General features: G+C 38.3%; 2 protein-coding genes and 1 non-coding gene across 3 annotated transcripts; 1 reads left to right on the forward strand and 2 right to left on the reverse strand.

The window, feature by feature from the left end:
- Positions 1-1,082: 1,082 nt before the first annotated feature.
- On the reverse strand, positions 1,083-1,544 carry LOC149023947 (uncharacterized). The gene has a single exon (XM_089143384.1). It carries the CDS (start codon positions 1,542-1,544, stop codon positions 1,083-1,085), a length of 462 nt encoding a protein of 153 aa, XP_088999510.1.
- Positions 1,545-2,692: 1,148 nt separating this feature from the next.
- Positions 2,693-2,799, forward strand: LOC149023948 (small nucleolar RNA R71). The gene has a single exon (XR_016171859.1). It is a non-coding gene; the product is annotated as a small nucleolar RNA R71 (small nucleolar RNA).
- A 3,016-nt stretch (positions 2,800-5,815) lies between these two features.
- Positions 5,816-7,488, reverse strand: LOC149023949 (uncharacterized). The gene is made up of 4 exons (XM_089142866.1): positions 7,187-7,488; positions 6,903-6,992; positions 6,674-6,814; positions 5,816-6,361 (listed from the first exon to the last, which is right to left on the reverse strand). Exons 1-4 carry the CDS (start codon positions 7,406-7,408, stop codon positions 6,320-6,322), a joined length of 495 nt encoding a protein of 164 aa, XP_088998992.1. The 5' UTR covers positions 7,409-7,488; the 3' UTR covers positions 5,816-6,319.
- Between the last annotated feature and the right edge of the window lie 8,069 nt (positions 7,489-15,557).

Genomic DNA, 15,557 nt, shown 5'->3' on the forward strand with positions numbered 1-15,557 from the left:
ATTGGTTTCTTCACATCTCTGTAGAACTTTTGCCAAGTGAGTGAGACATTCATCATAAGTTTCTCCAAAAACTGAAAAATCATCCATAAACACCTCTACAAATTGTTCCACCATATCAGTGAAAATGGCCATCATACATCTTTGGAAAGTGGCTGGGGCATTACAAAGACCAAAAGGCATTCTTCTAAAGGCAAAGGTACCATATGGGCAAGTGAAAGTGGTCTTATGTTGATCTTCAGGAGCAATGACTATTTGATTGTACCCTGAGTATCCATCTAAGAAGCAATAATACTCTTTTCCAGCCAATCTATCAAGCATTTGATCAATGAAGGGTAGAGGGAAATGATCTTTCCTTATAGCCTTGTTAAGCTTCCTATAGTCCATACATATTCTCCACCCACTCACTATTCTTGTAGGTATCAACTCCTTATTATCATTCTCCACAACTGTCATTCCTCCTTTCTTGGGGACACATTGTAATCGGACTCACCCACTTGTCTGTCCGAAATTGGATACACCACCCCAAAGATCTAACCATTTAATGATTTCCTTTTTGACCACTTCCTTCATAATTGGATTCAGCCTCCTTTGATGCTCCACAGAATTATTACAGCAGTCTTCCAAGCAGAATTTTGTGCATGCAAATTGATGGGCTGATTCCCTTGATATCCGATATGGTCCATCCTAATGCTTTGCTGTATTTCTTCAAGCACTTTAATTAACATATCTTCTTGCTCTGCTGTTAGCACTGCTGAAATGATAACTGGAAGTGTCTTTCCTTCACCCAAATAGGCATACCTAAGGTGTCCTGGAAGAGGCTTCAATTCTAACACAGGAGGCTCTTCAATTGATGGCTTAGGAGATTGAGTTGCATGCTCAGATAATACAAGAGGATCAAATCCACTCTTTCTTAATGTCTCAGCTGGTCTTGCATCTAACCATTTAATGTAGCTACCGCTTCATCACCCACTTGTGAAATTTCAGATGTTAATGAAAGCTCTAATGGATCTTTACTACCCTTTGTCTCAACTTCTTCTAAAACCAGCTCCTCTATGATATCTACCATTGAGCATTGCTCTATCTCATCTGGAGATTTCATTGCCCTGGAGAACATTGAAAGTGACTTGCTCTCCATTTACCCTCATAGTTAATTCTCCTTTATGCACATCAATCAAAGTCTTTCCAATGGCCAAGAAGGGTCTTCCAAGAATGATGGGCACATCTCTATCAGCTTCAAAATCAAGAACAATGAAATCAGCAGGGAAGATGAACTTATCAACTCTTACCAAGACATCTTCAATTTTTCCTTCAGGATGAGCTAAGGATCTATCACCCAGCTGAAGTGTTACCGTAGTTGGCATTGCTTCTCCCACACCAAGCTTCTTGAAGATTGACATTGGCATAAGGTTAATGCTAGCTCCAAGGTCACAAAGGGCTCTCCCAATATAATTTTCTCCAATAGCACAAGGAATGGTGAAACTCCCAGGATCCTTTAATTTTTGAGGAAGCTTGTTCAACAAGAAGGCACTACTCTCTTGTGTCATGGCTACTGTTTCAAACTCTCCAAATCTTTTTTTTTTAGAAAGGATGTCTTTCATGAATTTCACATAATTTGGCATTTGTTCAAGTGCTTCTACCAATGGTATATTGATGTGGAGCTCCTTCAAAACATCCAAGAATTTCTTGAACTGATGGTTTTGTTGCTGCCTTTGAAATCTTTGAGGAAAGGGGGGTGGTTTATAAGGCACTTTTTCTCGGAGAACCCCGTTGCAATGGAGCTGTAGCTGGTGGTTCAACACTTTGGTTTTCAAAATCAGATTGGTCCTTTTGAACAGCCACTGGATCTTCCTTTTCCCTTTCTTCTTGGACAGGATTAGTTTCCTTCGGTTGACTGGACTTAACATGAGGTGGCTCTATATATTTCCCACTCCGTAATGAAATAACCTTGCAATGCTCTTTCCCTTCCCGCCTAGGATTTTCAGTATCACTTGGCAGTGATCCTTGAGGTCTGTTGCTTAAAGCATTAGCTAGTTGCCCTACTTGATTCTCCAAATTTCTCAATGAAGCTGCTTGGCTCTGAATAATTGCATCATTCTTTGCCATGTATTCTTTCAATAGGAGCTCAATTGATGAAGAAGGTTCTATAGGCTGAATCTTCACTTGCCGTTGAGCACTTGGAAGCTGATAAGGTCTAGTTGGGGTAGATGATGGGCCTACATTCTGTCCTCGACCATTCCAAGAGAAGTTAGGGTGCTGCCTCCAACCAGGATTATAAGTGTTGGAATATGGGTTATTAGCTTTGCTGGAATTACCAACATAGTAGGCTGATTCTGGGTTAGATGGACAACTATCAAAGACATGCTCCCCACCACAATATGTACAAGAGACTGCTAGATTTTGTTGTGGTTGTACAGTTGCAGCCAAGTTTACAGATTTTAACACACTAGTGAGAGATGAAACTTGTGCAGTTAAGGCTGTCACTGCATCCAACTCATAAATTCCAGCCACCCTCTTACTTGCAGCAGCTCTTTCAGCTGGCCATTGGTAGTTGTTGTTGGCCATCCTTTCCAAAATTTCATAAGCCTCATTGTAAGACTTTGCCAATATAGCCCCATTGGCTGATGCATCCACTATGGATCGAGTTTGTCCACTTAAACCATTGTAGAAAGTCTCCATCTGAATCCAATGAGGAATGCCATGATGAGGACATTTACGCAAGAGCTCCTTAAACCTCTCCCATGCCTCATATAAAGACTCACTATCCAACTGTTGAAAACCAGTTATGTCATTTCTGAGCTTGGCATTCTTTGTTGGAGGGAAGTACTTCATCAAGAACTTCTCTACCAAGTCATTCCATGTAGCTACTGATTGGGGAGGTAAGGAGTTCAACCACGCTCTTGCTCTATCCCGCAATGAATAAGGGAATAGCTTCAATCTCAAAGCCTCTTCAGTTGCTCCAGGTATCTTGAAAGAGTCACTTACTTCCATGAAGAGTCTAAGATGGAGATGAGGATCTTCTGTTGGAAGCCCACTGAATTGTCCCACAGTTTGAAGCATTTGGAACATCACCGGCTTAAGTTCAAAATGTAAGGCTTGAATATCTGGCCGTACTATGCTTGGATTCAGCTCATGCAACATGGGGACAGCATATGCTTTGATGGCTCTATCTCTATCATCACCCTCAGCTGCCATATTAGTCTCATTATTATTCAATCCATTTCTCACTGCCTCAGCCATTGTTGGAACTGCTGCTAGGCCTCGTTGCTCCCTTCTTCTAGCTCGAAATGTCCTTTCTATTTCGATGTCAAAGGGTGCCAACTCTTGATCAGGCAGCGTGTTCATACAAGGGTAAAAGCACCTGAGAATAAAAGGAAACTAATATCAAAGTAAAGAAATTTCAGTAGATAAAACAAAAACTTACTTCTACACTAATTATCAAAGACAAAATTCCCCGGCAACGGCGCCAAAAACTTGTTGCTTGTATCTCAAGATATTACGCAAGTATACGTATCGCAATCAAGTAATAAATGATAAGTACAAAATCAATCCCACGGAGAATTATATCCTTAACTTTCAATGTAAAAGTAAAATTGATTTAAATGAAATTAACAAGGTTGATTGGTATTTGTCTAACTAATTAACCAAATGACAGGTAAAGAAAACTAAGGAACTAAAATGTAGATTTGAGCAATGGAAGAAACTTAATGAGAGACAAGTGTGTTAGGAATCAAGTTTCCCTTCCCCTGAATTTTAAAACACAAATACTAAAGCAATACTACAACCCCAAGATAAATCAAGAACTTGGAATGAATGGCAATATGGTATTTTCCAATACACATAAGCTAGCATCCTAAATCAACATCAGCATATTCCTATGAAGAATTGAATTAAGAATGCAATTTAAACCCAATCCAATCAATGGTAATGTGAGGTAATTGGGTATTCCTACCCAACCTACTAATTAACACAACCTAATTAAAGATGATGCTAACTCACACAATTCAACAAACACCTAGACTTCATTAATTTTCCAATTAATGAAATCATAACATTCATTCAAGAAAGATCATTCAAGAACTGAAATTAGTCAATATAACATGCTGAATTCATTAACAATAAAGTGGATTGCAATAAAACTAAAGAACACATGATTAGTTACATATCAAAATTCAGGTTTAGGTACTACTATCATCCCAACACAGCTAAGATTTAGCCCATAACAGAATTCAAATACATAAAACCAAGTATAGTTGACATGAGACTAGAAAATAAGAAGATAGAGTTATAAAAACAAGAATAAACTAAGGCTTCAATGCTTCCACATGAGCTCCAGCTTTCTTCTTCAGCAAATCAGCAACTCCAGCAGCTCCTTGCTTCCACAAGAGCTCCAACATTCGTTCTCTACCTCCTTCCTCTCAGCCAAGTCTCTCTTCCACACCTTGGTCGAATCTCTCCTTCTCTCCTCCTTGCCTCTCTTCTCTTTCTTCCATAAATGTCTTCAATCATTAGGTTAGATTCTGGCCATAGGATTAGAACCTTCCTCCTGAGATCAAGGGCTGAAAACCATCATGTATTTACAAGAATTTAGTCCACTTAAGTTAGCCCTTTTTGGTCAATTCCATTTGAATTGGATCTGAGAATATTCTGCTCCGTTGTTGTAGCAATGCAGCAACAACTCTATAACAAAGTTAGTGGACATGTTCTTCTATTGTGAATCTTCACCTACATGTTCAAGAGAAAGAGAAACAGTCAAATTCATCCATAAAAAGAAGGGAAATTCATGCAATGTGACAAACAATGAACTAAACAAAATGCAACATGTTGAGACTAAATAAAACAACACCTAATGAATACTATCACTAAAACAAAGACAAAATACTCCTAAGGCAAGCCATCTCAAGTATAAAAGTTATAAATCTTAACTCTATTTCATAGAGTTAACGGTTAAAAAAAAAAAAAAACCAAAGAAATCCAATATTGGGGCGGGGGTTTATTTGGTTGGGGGGGGGGTTGGGGGGGGGAGGGGGGGGGGGGGGGGGGGGGGGGGGGGTGCACTAGTGCAATCATAGTGATCTAATAGACTGATCCATTGGTCCAAATGATCCACCATCTCATGTAATGGCACACCATCCAGCTCCAACAGTGCACCATCTGAATCAATTTAATTCCAACAACTAGTTTAATGACTATATTAGCCCAAACGGTACACCGTCTCTTCAAACAACACACTGTTTCAATCATAATGTGACTGTTAAATCTATTTGTTAGGATTTGGGCTAGGAGACTTCAAGGCCATCTTTATAAGCCCGCTTAACCTCATTTGAGAGCTTCTATCGAGTGCATTGATTACACTCTTCCTACTTTATTATCTCAAGATCTCAAATTATAAAAAATCAATTGTACTCTTACTTCTCACCTCTACTCAACCCTTCAAGGATATTCCAAGGATGCAAAAGCAAGCTTATTGGAGTTAGGCTGAGGTGATTATATGCCTTTGGGTGACTTAGAAGTATTACAAATCATTCATTTTGTGCATTCATTCTATTTGCATCACTCATTTAAAGTATGATACCCTTGTTAGGTAATATCGTACCATATCATTGTAACTTGTTTTAATCATACTCCAAGTAAATTAGAATAGAAGTAGTTAATGATGCACTTATCTTATTAGACCAAAGATTTGTAAGGGGTGCTTTTGCCCTTGACCAACAAATATTTGTAAGAATTTAATTTTCTACCCATTGTATTGACATATATCAATAGTGGAAGTTTCTCTTAAGACTAAGAGAAAAGTGGATGAAGACTTTACAAGTTGAACTACTATAAATTCTTGTGTTATGAATTGGTTATAATTGCTCAATTTTTATTTAAAAATTTCAAGTTAATTTTAAATTAGCAATTAATCAAAGATAAAATCCATTAGAGGTAATATATTCGTCCTCCTCTAGGTTATTGTATTAACAAGACTCACACTCACAACTTTTCCATAAAATTCTTTCTTATTCCCCATCTCACAACAATTGTCTCACATATTTATTTTTTCCACTCTTTTATTATCTAGCAAAGAAACCATGCTAGAGGATGACATTAATTTTGAAAGGTAAGCTAGGGGTGACACGGAAAATATACCTTAAAAACACCCAAATCGATAACCTCATTCATGCATATGCTTTTCTAATACTTCAAATAACAATGATTTTTTTTTTTTGGGGGTAAATGCTAACAAGTAGTCAACATGCACATGCCAGACATACAACATTGAGGGTTCGAATCATTAAGTTATAAACATCATTGTCCGAATCAGCTAAGAAAATGCCCTTCATATATCACTCCTATTAGGTTTGTCTGATCTCAGAATTACCTGCATCAAAATTAAGCAAAATTAGTCAAAAAAATGTACTATTGTACTATGATTCACATCTAAAGCAAGATCAATCAAGATTTCAATCTTTACCATCTATTTTTAAAAAATGATTTTTACCGTTTTTGAGAAATGGACGGTCGAGATCGAAATCACGGTCAATATTAAAATCATTGAGACAATACTAAAGTCGAGCTCAAGCGAGAATATAATTACAATGATTTCAAAATTATTTTTGAAAGTTTACAAAATATATATATATATATATATATATATATATTTTTTTTTTTTGAAAAACCTTTTCATTCTTACCATCTCATCATCAGCGGCAGGAATCCAATCGTTGGTTGCTGGGTTTCCTCTACCAGAGCAAGGGCAAGCAGAGCAAGTATCTGGAGCAAGCTTAAATGAACTTCCACAGGTGTTCTCTGCCCTAATGAACCCCGTTCCAGTCTGCCATACCAAACAAAAAACGCCAAGAAAATGAAAACCTAGAACGTCGGCTCAGAAAAATTCTATCAAACAGCACTCAATCTCTTACAGTGTGGTGTTGCTTGTCCACGCAGTTGAGATCTTTGTAGTATTCTGTCTCCACGTATTCCTCTCCGCTGCTCCCGTTATAAACCATTTTCTTTTGATCCATGCAGCCAAAAGAGCCATCAGATATGAAGGGGGAAAAGAAAAAACTAGCGACATTTGGAATTTCTCTTGACTCATCAATTCAATTGATGTTTGAGTTAATGGGTTTTTTCATAGCTTTAAATGAAGATCTAAAACATAGAAGGATGGGAAGGAAAAGTAGAACAAGCGAGGTGAAAGCAAAACCTGGGAATCGTTCTCGAGCTGTTGAAACTTGATCAATTCAGGGATGAAATCGGAGGAGTTATCAAGCATATCTGTGTATTGAGATGAGTAATCACTGCGCTGAGGCTTGGTGTGGCGTTTGGGAGCCAAACCATCAAAGTAACCTCTAGCTTCTTGCTCAATCCTCGCTTCTTCCTCCTCTGACAGATGAACATCGCTCCGATTCGGCCTCCGATACGCCATTATCGTCTTCTTCCTTTTCGATTTTTCTATCAAATGCGTAGTGAAATGTTAAATGATGAGAGCAGAGGACTAGAGGAGCCTAACAGGGTTTGATTTATAGAAACTCTAATCTGTGTAATAATTTTCCACGAGAAGTATTTTTCCTTTCTTTCTAGAAGGATCGGAAATAAAAGAAAAGTCAAGTTGTTTGGTTGAGAGTCTTGTCAGAAAAAATCTAAGAGCCCTTTAAGAAGAAAATAACCGCGCCGACGCGGAAGTTGGCTGGGATGGACTCGGTGAGCCGTTACAATTACCATTAATTGACAAATATAAAATAAAAATGACGTGGCGAAAAGGACTTTGGAATAGATAAGCACGATTGACTTGACCACATATTGGCTTCACGTACAGTGCATGTTACTTTTCCATTCCAACTCAAACCGATCTTCTCGTAACCATGCATGAGACCCGACAACCCGATGGAGCACATTTAATGAAGAGGTCGTTATTACCGTACCCAATTGGATGTTCCACGAGTCTGGATGGTCACCTCAGGCTCTGGTGTGTGACTTGCATGCTGCGCTTTTAATGCGCAGCATGTGCAGCGGACGGTCGAGATTTCGATCTCGACCGTGATTTCGATCTCGACCGTCTGTCTCGACACCCAGACGGACGGTCGAGATCAAAATTTCGGTCGAGATTTCGATCTCGACCGTGCGCTTCACCGAACCGAGCGACCCCCCGCCCCCTGGCTCCCGACATCAGCTATTGACCACAAATTACAGCGAAGCCCACAAGTTAGGATGCTGGATTTTTTTTTATGTTCTATTATTTTTTACTTTTGAGTTCCACATAATTTCTAGTTGTAACCAGGAGTGGAACCAAGATTGAATATTGGGGGCTGAAGAATGAAAATCCAGATTGAAAAAACACCAATGCTTTTTCACACATATTGTGGGAATAGGTAAATTAATGATTATGATATTTTTGTTTTAACAAGATACAGGTAATTAGAGCATGAGTATCGGAAAAAAAAAAAAAAAAAAAAAACAACATGACTTCAACCCTAAAAAGTCAAATGCAAACTATATCTTTTTTAGGTAAGAGATGTAAACCAATGGTAATTAGTTACCTTACTAACTATAGACATTTTATTTACAATATAAAATTACAGAAGAACAAAGAAACGAAGAATATAAATCAAATAAACAATAAATAAATGAAAAATAAACAATAAATAAATTGACAAAGAAAAAGAGTACCTTATAGAAAAGAAAGAAACGAAGGAGAGAGGAGAAAGGAGATATGAAAGAATAAATAGAGATTGATGAGTTAATTTCTAATTAAAAATGACATTTTGAATATCTAATAAGATTCGGGGGGAGGGGGGCGCATGGCCCCCCAGTCCCTGAGTGGGTCTGCCCTTGATTGTAAGGTTGTCGGGAGAGTACAGAATGCTTCCTGTTAGGGTTTTTTGGATTAAGAGCTTCTTATATACTGGGATGGAAATTTGAATATTAATGTCGCCGAATGGGTGAAAACCCCTGTGGAAGGTTGGGCCTTTAACCGCTTTACTAACCCACCATTAGCATCCACACTCATACTCTACCAGACCAATTAACTACAAGTCCTATCTGACCGTTTGATTAAGGGCTGAAGAATTATGAACCTTCTACAATGCCTGGATTTTCTCTACTAAGTTTATTTGGAGGAAAAAAAAAGTTGGTTCTTTTATTATGTACGCGTCAAATTGTCAATCGCAAGATTTTAAGCACCAATCTTTTGGGTGGGGGAAATGATATACTTTGAACCAACGTGAACCTGACCCAAAAATGCTTGATTTCATGGCATCATCCTCTACTCAAACATTCCCTACTGAGGACCAAGGTTTAAAGTATCTCACGATACCATATGATACTAGCCGATACGTATTCATATTTGACCCGACCCAACCGATACAATACATCTCGATACGTCTCTCCATTGAATTACATTAAAATACATTAGTCAAAGCGATACAATGCTCGATACAGGACGATACGTCTCTTAAAATCATTAGATCGATACAATACTCGATACTGATACTTTAAACCTTGCCGAGGACTACGATCTATTGGACCCAAAAGATAATATTGTTTGTGTTGAGAATGACCCCAAAGATAGGCTTGTCTTCTTTTGTAGGAACACATTGGTTGGAAAAGTGTTGGAAGCAAAGCGATACAAAACTCAAGCTCGTGCTAAGGTGAATGTAATAACCACAACTGAGAATCTTTTCTTCTGTCACTTCCATCATGAGCTAGATTTGAAGAACGTGATTGAGGAAGGTAAATGGCCTATTGCAGGAAATTTGTTGCTTCTTCAAAGATGGAACGAATAGGAAAAATGGCAGTTTAACACCACTGATATGTGGATTGAGCTCCATGATGTTTCCATGGAGTTCTTATTCTTAGAGATTGTCTGCAACTTGCAAGTAAAGTGGGAAATCATTGAAAGCTATAATAGTTTTTGGAACACAGTTTGGCAAACAGTTGCATTTATTGGGTGTCACACACTCACACCCCACACAGCTGAATCCGGACTCACCCGAATACCTGTGGGGGTGATAACTCTATAGGATAAGGTTCATAGACAATCCATAACAACATAGAATAATTTAAGAGCAAAAATGAAATAAAGTATCGAAAGTTATTACAGTTATCTTCAAATCATATATCAAAGTTAGTTCAATCAGATTCATAATCCGAGTTTAAAGAAAGAATATTGTTTAACAACAGAAGTCTAAATGTTTTTTAGATGATTAAAAGTATAAGTAGCACCCTTGCATAATAAACAAATAAAAGAACATAAGTGATAATAACTACACCAACTACTTTTTCCCATGATATTATAAAAAATAAAGCAAGATATCAATAATGAAATTGAATAACAATATTAAACATACAAGATATGGTTAAGTATATTCTTCACCTTTCAATTTGATTTCACTCTCCAAAGTCCCACCAATCACACTGAAGAGTAGGTAATTATGCTCAAAATAATCTTAATTACATAAGAGGAAGAGTAAGTATTAATTGGGGATCAATTGAGGTTCAAAAGAGGTCCAAATTACACTTCTTGAACACAACCGGTTGCATAGGCTTACAGGATAGGTTGAACGGCTGGACCCCCCCCCCCGTCCTCAACCTAGTTTCAAGAAAAACTCATACTTCACTTCCGATTTGAAATCGGATCGAAGCAAGACTTTTGGGGCTTCTAATTAATAGCAATAGAGTCCTAAAAGTATCAACAATTCATCCCAACTAGGCCTCAAATGAAAAACCCTAAATTTGGCTCTTGCAAGTGCCCGCAGGCGTCTCTGAGAGGTTCAACGCGAAATTGTTCGCAATGAATCGCGTGAACAACTCTCAAGAATAAAGGGAAACATAAAGATAACTAGTGGAAAGCATTAGATGCATTCAATATTAAATACCAAAACCTAGCATTTATTGATGGATAAAACCATTTAAATAGGTTTAGAGAAGAGAGGTTGAAGAACCATCTTTCTCAACATTTCAGCAATGATTCGGGTTTTGAAGCATCGCCGCGTGGATGGAATCCGGAATGTCCTGTGGTTTCTCCTCCTCTCCAAACCTTAGCCCCACTTTAGCATTAGAAAATATGTTCAAAGGTGAGCGGAGTCATAAAGTAGGGTTTTAAACCCAATTTTCCGAAATTGCCTTGAAACTGGGGATGGGTGATCGACCTAGACCTAGCAACCGGTTCGATCGACCAGCCTTTGGTTAACCCCTCAAGCAAGGTCTGATTTCAATGTTTTTCGGCTTAAATGAAAGGTCTTATAAGTATCTACATTTGGGTATATTTACCTTGTATTTGGATTCTCCTTCATCGATTTTCAAACGTGCCAAAATCGCCTTTTAATGCCTTCGTGATTGACCTTCTCTCTCCTCTTAAACTCCAAAAGAGTGGTTGAGTCATTACTAAGGTCATCCACTATCATTGGGTCTATATTTGAACCTTCAGGCTCGACTCGAATGGTTCACAATTGTTGCCGACTCAAGTTTCGAGTTCGTGGTCTTAAAACCATGGGTTAAAGGGTTAGAAATCCAGGAGATTTCACAAACCAAGAGCCATTTAGATTTGAGTATGCATGGACAAGACACCGAAAATTTGAAGACGTGGCAAATAGCACGTAGAACATATCCATAGTAGGTTCAGTAGCCTTGAAAATGGAGAAGAAACTTGAAGAAAGTCAAGAACAATTTCGAGTTTTAAACAAGCACGCCTTCGCTTACGTCAAACAAATACAAAAGTCTTTAATGAAGACCTAGAGAGGGAGAAAAAGATCGGAGGGAAGGATTATTCACAAGAGAGGGTGAACAATTTGTCAGGCTTATTGACTGAAGAACTCACAAGGGAAGGGATGATATGGCTTTACAGCTCTCGAATAAGTTGATTGAAAGAAGGAGACTCTAATACCTTATTTTGCATGCATCAAATTGAAGAGAAGGCAAGCAAACAAGATTCTTAAGCTCAAATGCCAATGGTGTTTCGTCCACAGATCTAAAGGAAATCACTTCTATCCTTGTAAAGCACTTTACCTAAGCCTTCACTGCCAAGCCCATAGACCGAGATTCTCTTGATTTACTCTTAGCCGGAGATGAACACCATGTTATGTGCTCAACTAGTACAGAAGGAGATAAAGTCAGCTAGCCCTTTTCTCAAAAGGTCCCCTCAAGGCCCTTGGGTCAGCTGGGTTTTTCCCCTGTTTATTTAAAAAAATTATGGGATTGTATTAACAGTGACTTGATTGCTTTTCTTAATGAATTTTTCCTTCTTGGGTTATATAGATCCAGCTCTAAATCTATCTCACATTTGTTTATTGCAAAAAGTACCATGCCCTGAATCTGCTGACCAACTAAGGCCGCTTAGTTTGGGTGGTGCTGCAACAAAGGTAGCCACCAAGACCATAGCTAATTGTCTGCAATCCCTTCTGCAAGATGTCATTACCCCACATCACTTATCTTTCATTCCATCTATACTCATTTCCAGATAATATCTTCATGTCACAGAAGCACTTTCACTACATCAAGAAGAGGTGAAAGGAAAGAACATACTCTTAGGGTTAGAGCTTGATACGAAGAAGGCACATGACAAGTTAAAATGGTCATATATTGAATCCATTCTCACTAGATTTTGGGTTTTGCAAGAAATGAGTTGATATAATAATGCACCATATTACCTCCATTTCTTATAAATTGCTTGTGAATGGATTGGTTAGTGAATGCATCACCCCACCCGCGGCATTTGAGAGGGGAACCCTTTGCCCCTGCATTGTTTATCTTGGGTGCACAGGGTCTAAGATCTACTCTTAAACAAGCTGGGGAACATGGTCGTATTAGAGGAATCAGAGTGAAGAACAGAGCTCCAGCCATCACACCTATTATTTGTCAATGACAGCCTCCTTTTTTAGGATTTCAAATTTGAGGCAATATATAATATGAAGGCAACATTGAACCTCTAAATAGATTTGCAAAAATCCAGTATTGTCTTCAGCCCAGATAGTAGTGTGGGTTTCAGGTCTCATAAACCATGAAAATTGTAGATGGAAGTAGGATTTGTTGGAAACACATTCCACCCAAGAGATAGTAGTGTTGTTTGTTCTATTCAGCTTAGTTTATTTTCTATTAAGGATTACTTGGTGTGGGGAGCCCCTAAGGATGGAACTTTTTTCAGTCAAAACTGCCTATCATGCTCAAGTTAATGTCGAGGAGAGATTAGAAAAGACTTGAAGGATCCTCATCAGCAACTCCGAGGTGGAAGAACATTCACAAAGGGATTATTTGAAAGGTCATATGCCAAAGCCATACTCATAAAGCATCTCCTTTGGAAAGCTCACGTCAATGGTCTTCCAATTGGAGGAAGGGCTTTGAATTAAAGAGACCTTATAGGCTCATTTTTCCAATGATTCAATCAAGGAGTAGATGACATGGACCATATTCTCTTTGGGTGTTCATATGCTTAGGCCGTGTGGTTTGCTAGCCCTTTTACGTTTCAGCCCATCTCATGGGAGGGCAATACAGATTGATAAATTGATCCAAGACCTTCAAAAGGTACCTACAAGCTCCAAATGGGAGAGTAAACGCTTCATTAGTGCATGCTTTTTTACTTATTACCCAATGGTGAGTGATATTTAGAACTTACAAGCCCGCTTTGAGTCTTTCTCTTTTGTTCATATTTCTGTGAGTGTCAATTGTGTAGCTAACAGGTAAAGCCAGTATTCGGAGAGCACGATTCTTTGGCCTAGTTCCACTCCTTGACTAGTGGAATGTTGTAATTCATCGCCCTCGGCTCTGATGCTTGAATAAATTATCTTCATATAAAAAAAAATATTAAGCTTCTAAGTGAAGCGAAGAAAAATCCATTTGTGATCTTTGGTTCAGTTCGGCTCTAGTTACGTATTACACTTTTGTATGGGGTTACCATATCTAGTTTAAATTTGATTATGCTTTCTGTATTTCATTCGACAATGATATTCAAGAGGCAAAGTGAAGCAAAAGTTAAAGATCAACTTATATAATTGAGCTTTTTACCCAAACAAAAACAAATTATATAATTGAGCAAATTACATATATATATATATTTCATGTATTTGCAAATTATTACTGACACATCCCAGTCGATCCCAAAATTAGGAAATTAGATAGGTTTGGTGGCAGCTCTTTATTGAAACACTAGCAAAAGGTATGCCAAGTTGAAAAAGGACTCGATGATTAATCCTCCCTCTTCACCAAATTCGTAAGAGATCATAGTCCAGAAAGTAGAACTCCGATAGAAATGGACAAATGCATCAATTTTAGAGTTTTTGTTTACATGCACATCCTAATGTTGCAGTGCACGATGCATAGGAAATCAATCTACTTGAATCATGAATTGAATTTGGTGTCCTAATTTCTTGTGCTGGAATGGATTGGGAAGGGTGTTGTTGCCATAAGGGTAAGGAAGGTGGAGCTCTGATGGTAGAAGAAATGAACAAGAAGTTGGGTGAAGATGGAATTATTTCACCCACATCTATGATTATGGTTTAAATTTGAAAATAGAACTAAACTTAAGGGGCGTTGTGGTCATTTTAGCCCATAAAAGGGATTATATAATCCTATTAAGAAATTATTTTGGATTTCAACCGTTAACTGTAAATAGTCATTTCATGGTGGAGGATGTGGCAGCTTGTTTGTATGATTTAATTTTCTAGGGGGATTTTATGCGTAAGGTTGGTGTATGTTGATGCGTCCGGAAATTGACCGACCTCGGATTCCTGCAAGACAACGTCAGATGTGGGCCTACTCGGCTGTCGGAAAGCCACATCCGAAGGTTAAGTCAGTATGAGCACCACCACAAAGCTCTAACGAGTTGCTGAGCTTAATTGAAAAATGAGAATGGAAGGAAAAAATTCAATTACCTTCCTTTCGCATTGTGCTTTCGATTTATGTAGTATTTACCTCTTACTCTCTATCATTGGATCAATTCATGATTGTCATCTGTAGCTTTCCGATCATAGGGTTTTTTGCCCTTAATGTGAGTTAGTTACGATTTCCATATAGGGCACATGAGGCGCCCAAAAATTGTTCTACTCTCGAGTTCCTGCAAAACAATTGTTAGATGTGGGCCGACTCAATGGTTGAGAAGCCACTTCCGAAGGTTAAGTCAATCAATGAACCACCACAATGCTCTCGCTAGTTGCAAAGCTTAATTGAAAAACAATAATGGAGGGAAACGATTCAGATACCTTCTTCTCACGTTGTGCTTAGCTTTATAGAAGCTTTACCTCTTATTTCTAACTGTCTGATCAATTCACCAATTTCGTTGGTAGTTGTCCGATCATAGGGTTTTTCTCCCTTAATGTGAGTTCGTTATGGTTTCCATATAGAGCATGATTGTCTACCTCAAGTTTAAAGGGACCACGTCTCCTTCTATAACCGTTTGAGTTCCTTCATGCTTACTATACCCCTTGATTTGATTCTTGAATCGGTCTCGACCATGGTTCGACCCGGTTAATTATTATTTTCCTTGCTTATTATGAACCCCCTAGACCAAGAGATCGGGATGACTGAACCGATCGCTTGGTATGTCTTTCTCGACCACAAGCCTTAAGCATGGCAAGGGGAAGTTTAAA

This window comes from Hakea prostrata, chromosome 2 (genome assembly GCF_041222555.1).
Source record: "Hakea prostrata isolate BN-2017 chromosome 2, UWA_Hpros_2, whole genome shotgun sequence".
NCBI lineage: Eukaryota > Viridiplantae > Streptophyta > Magnoliopsida > Proteales > Proteaceae > Hakea > Hakea prostrata.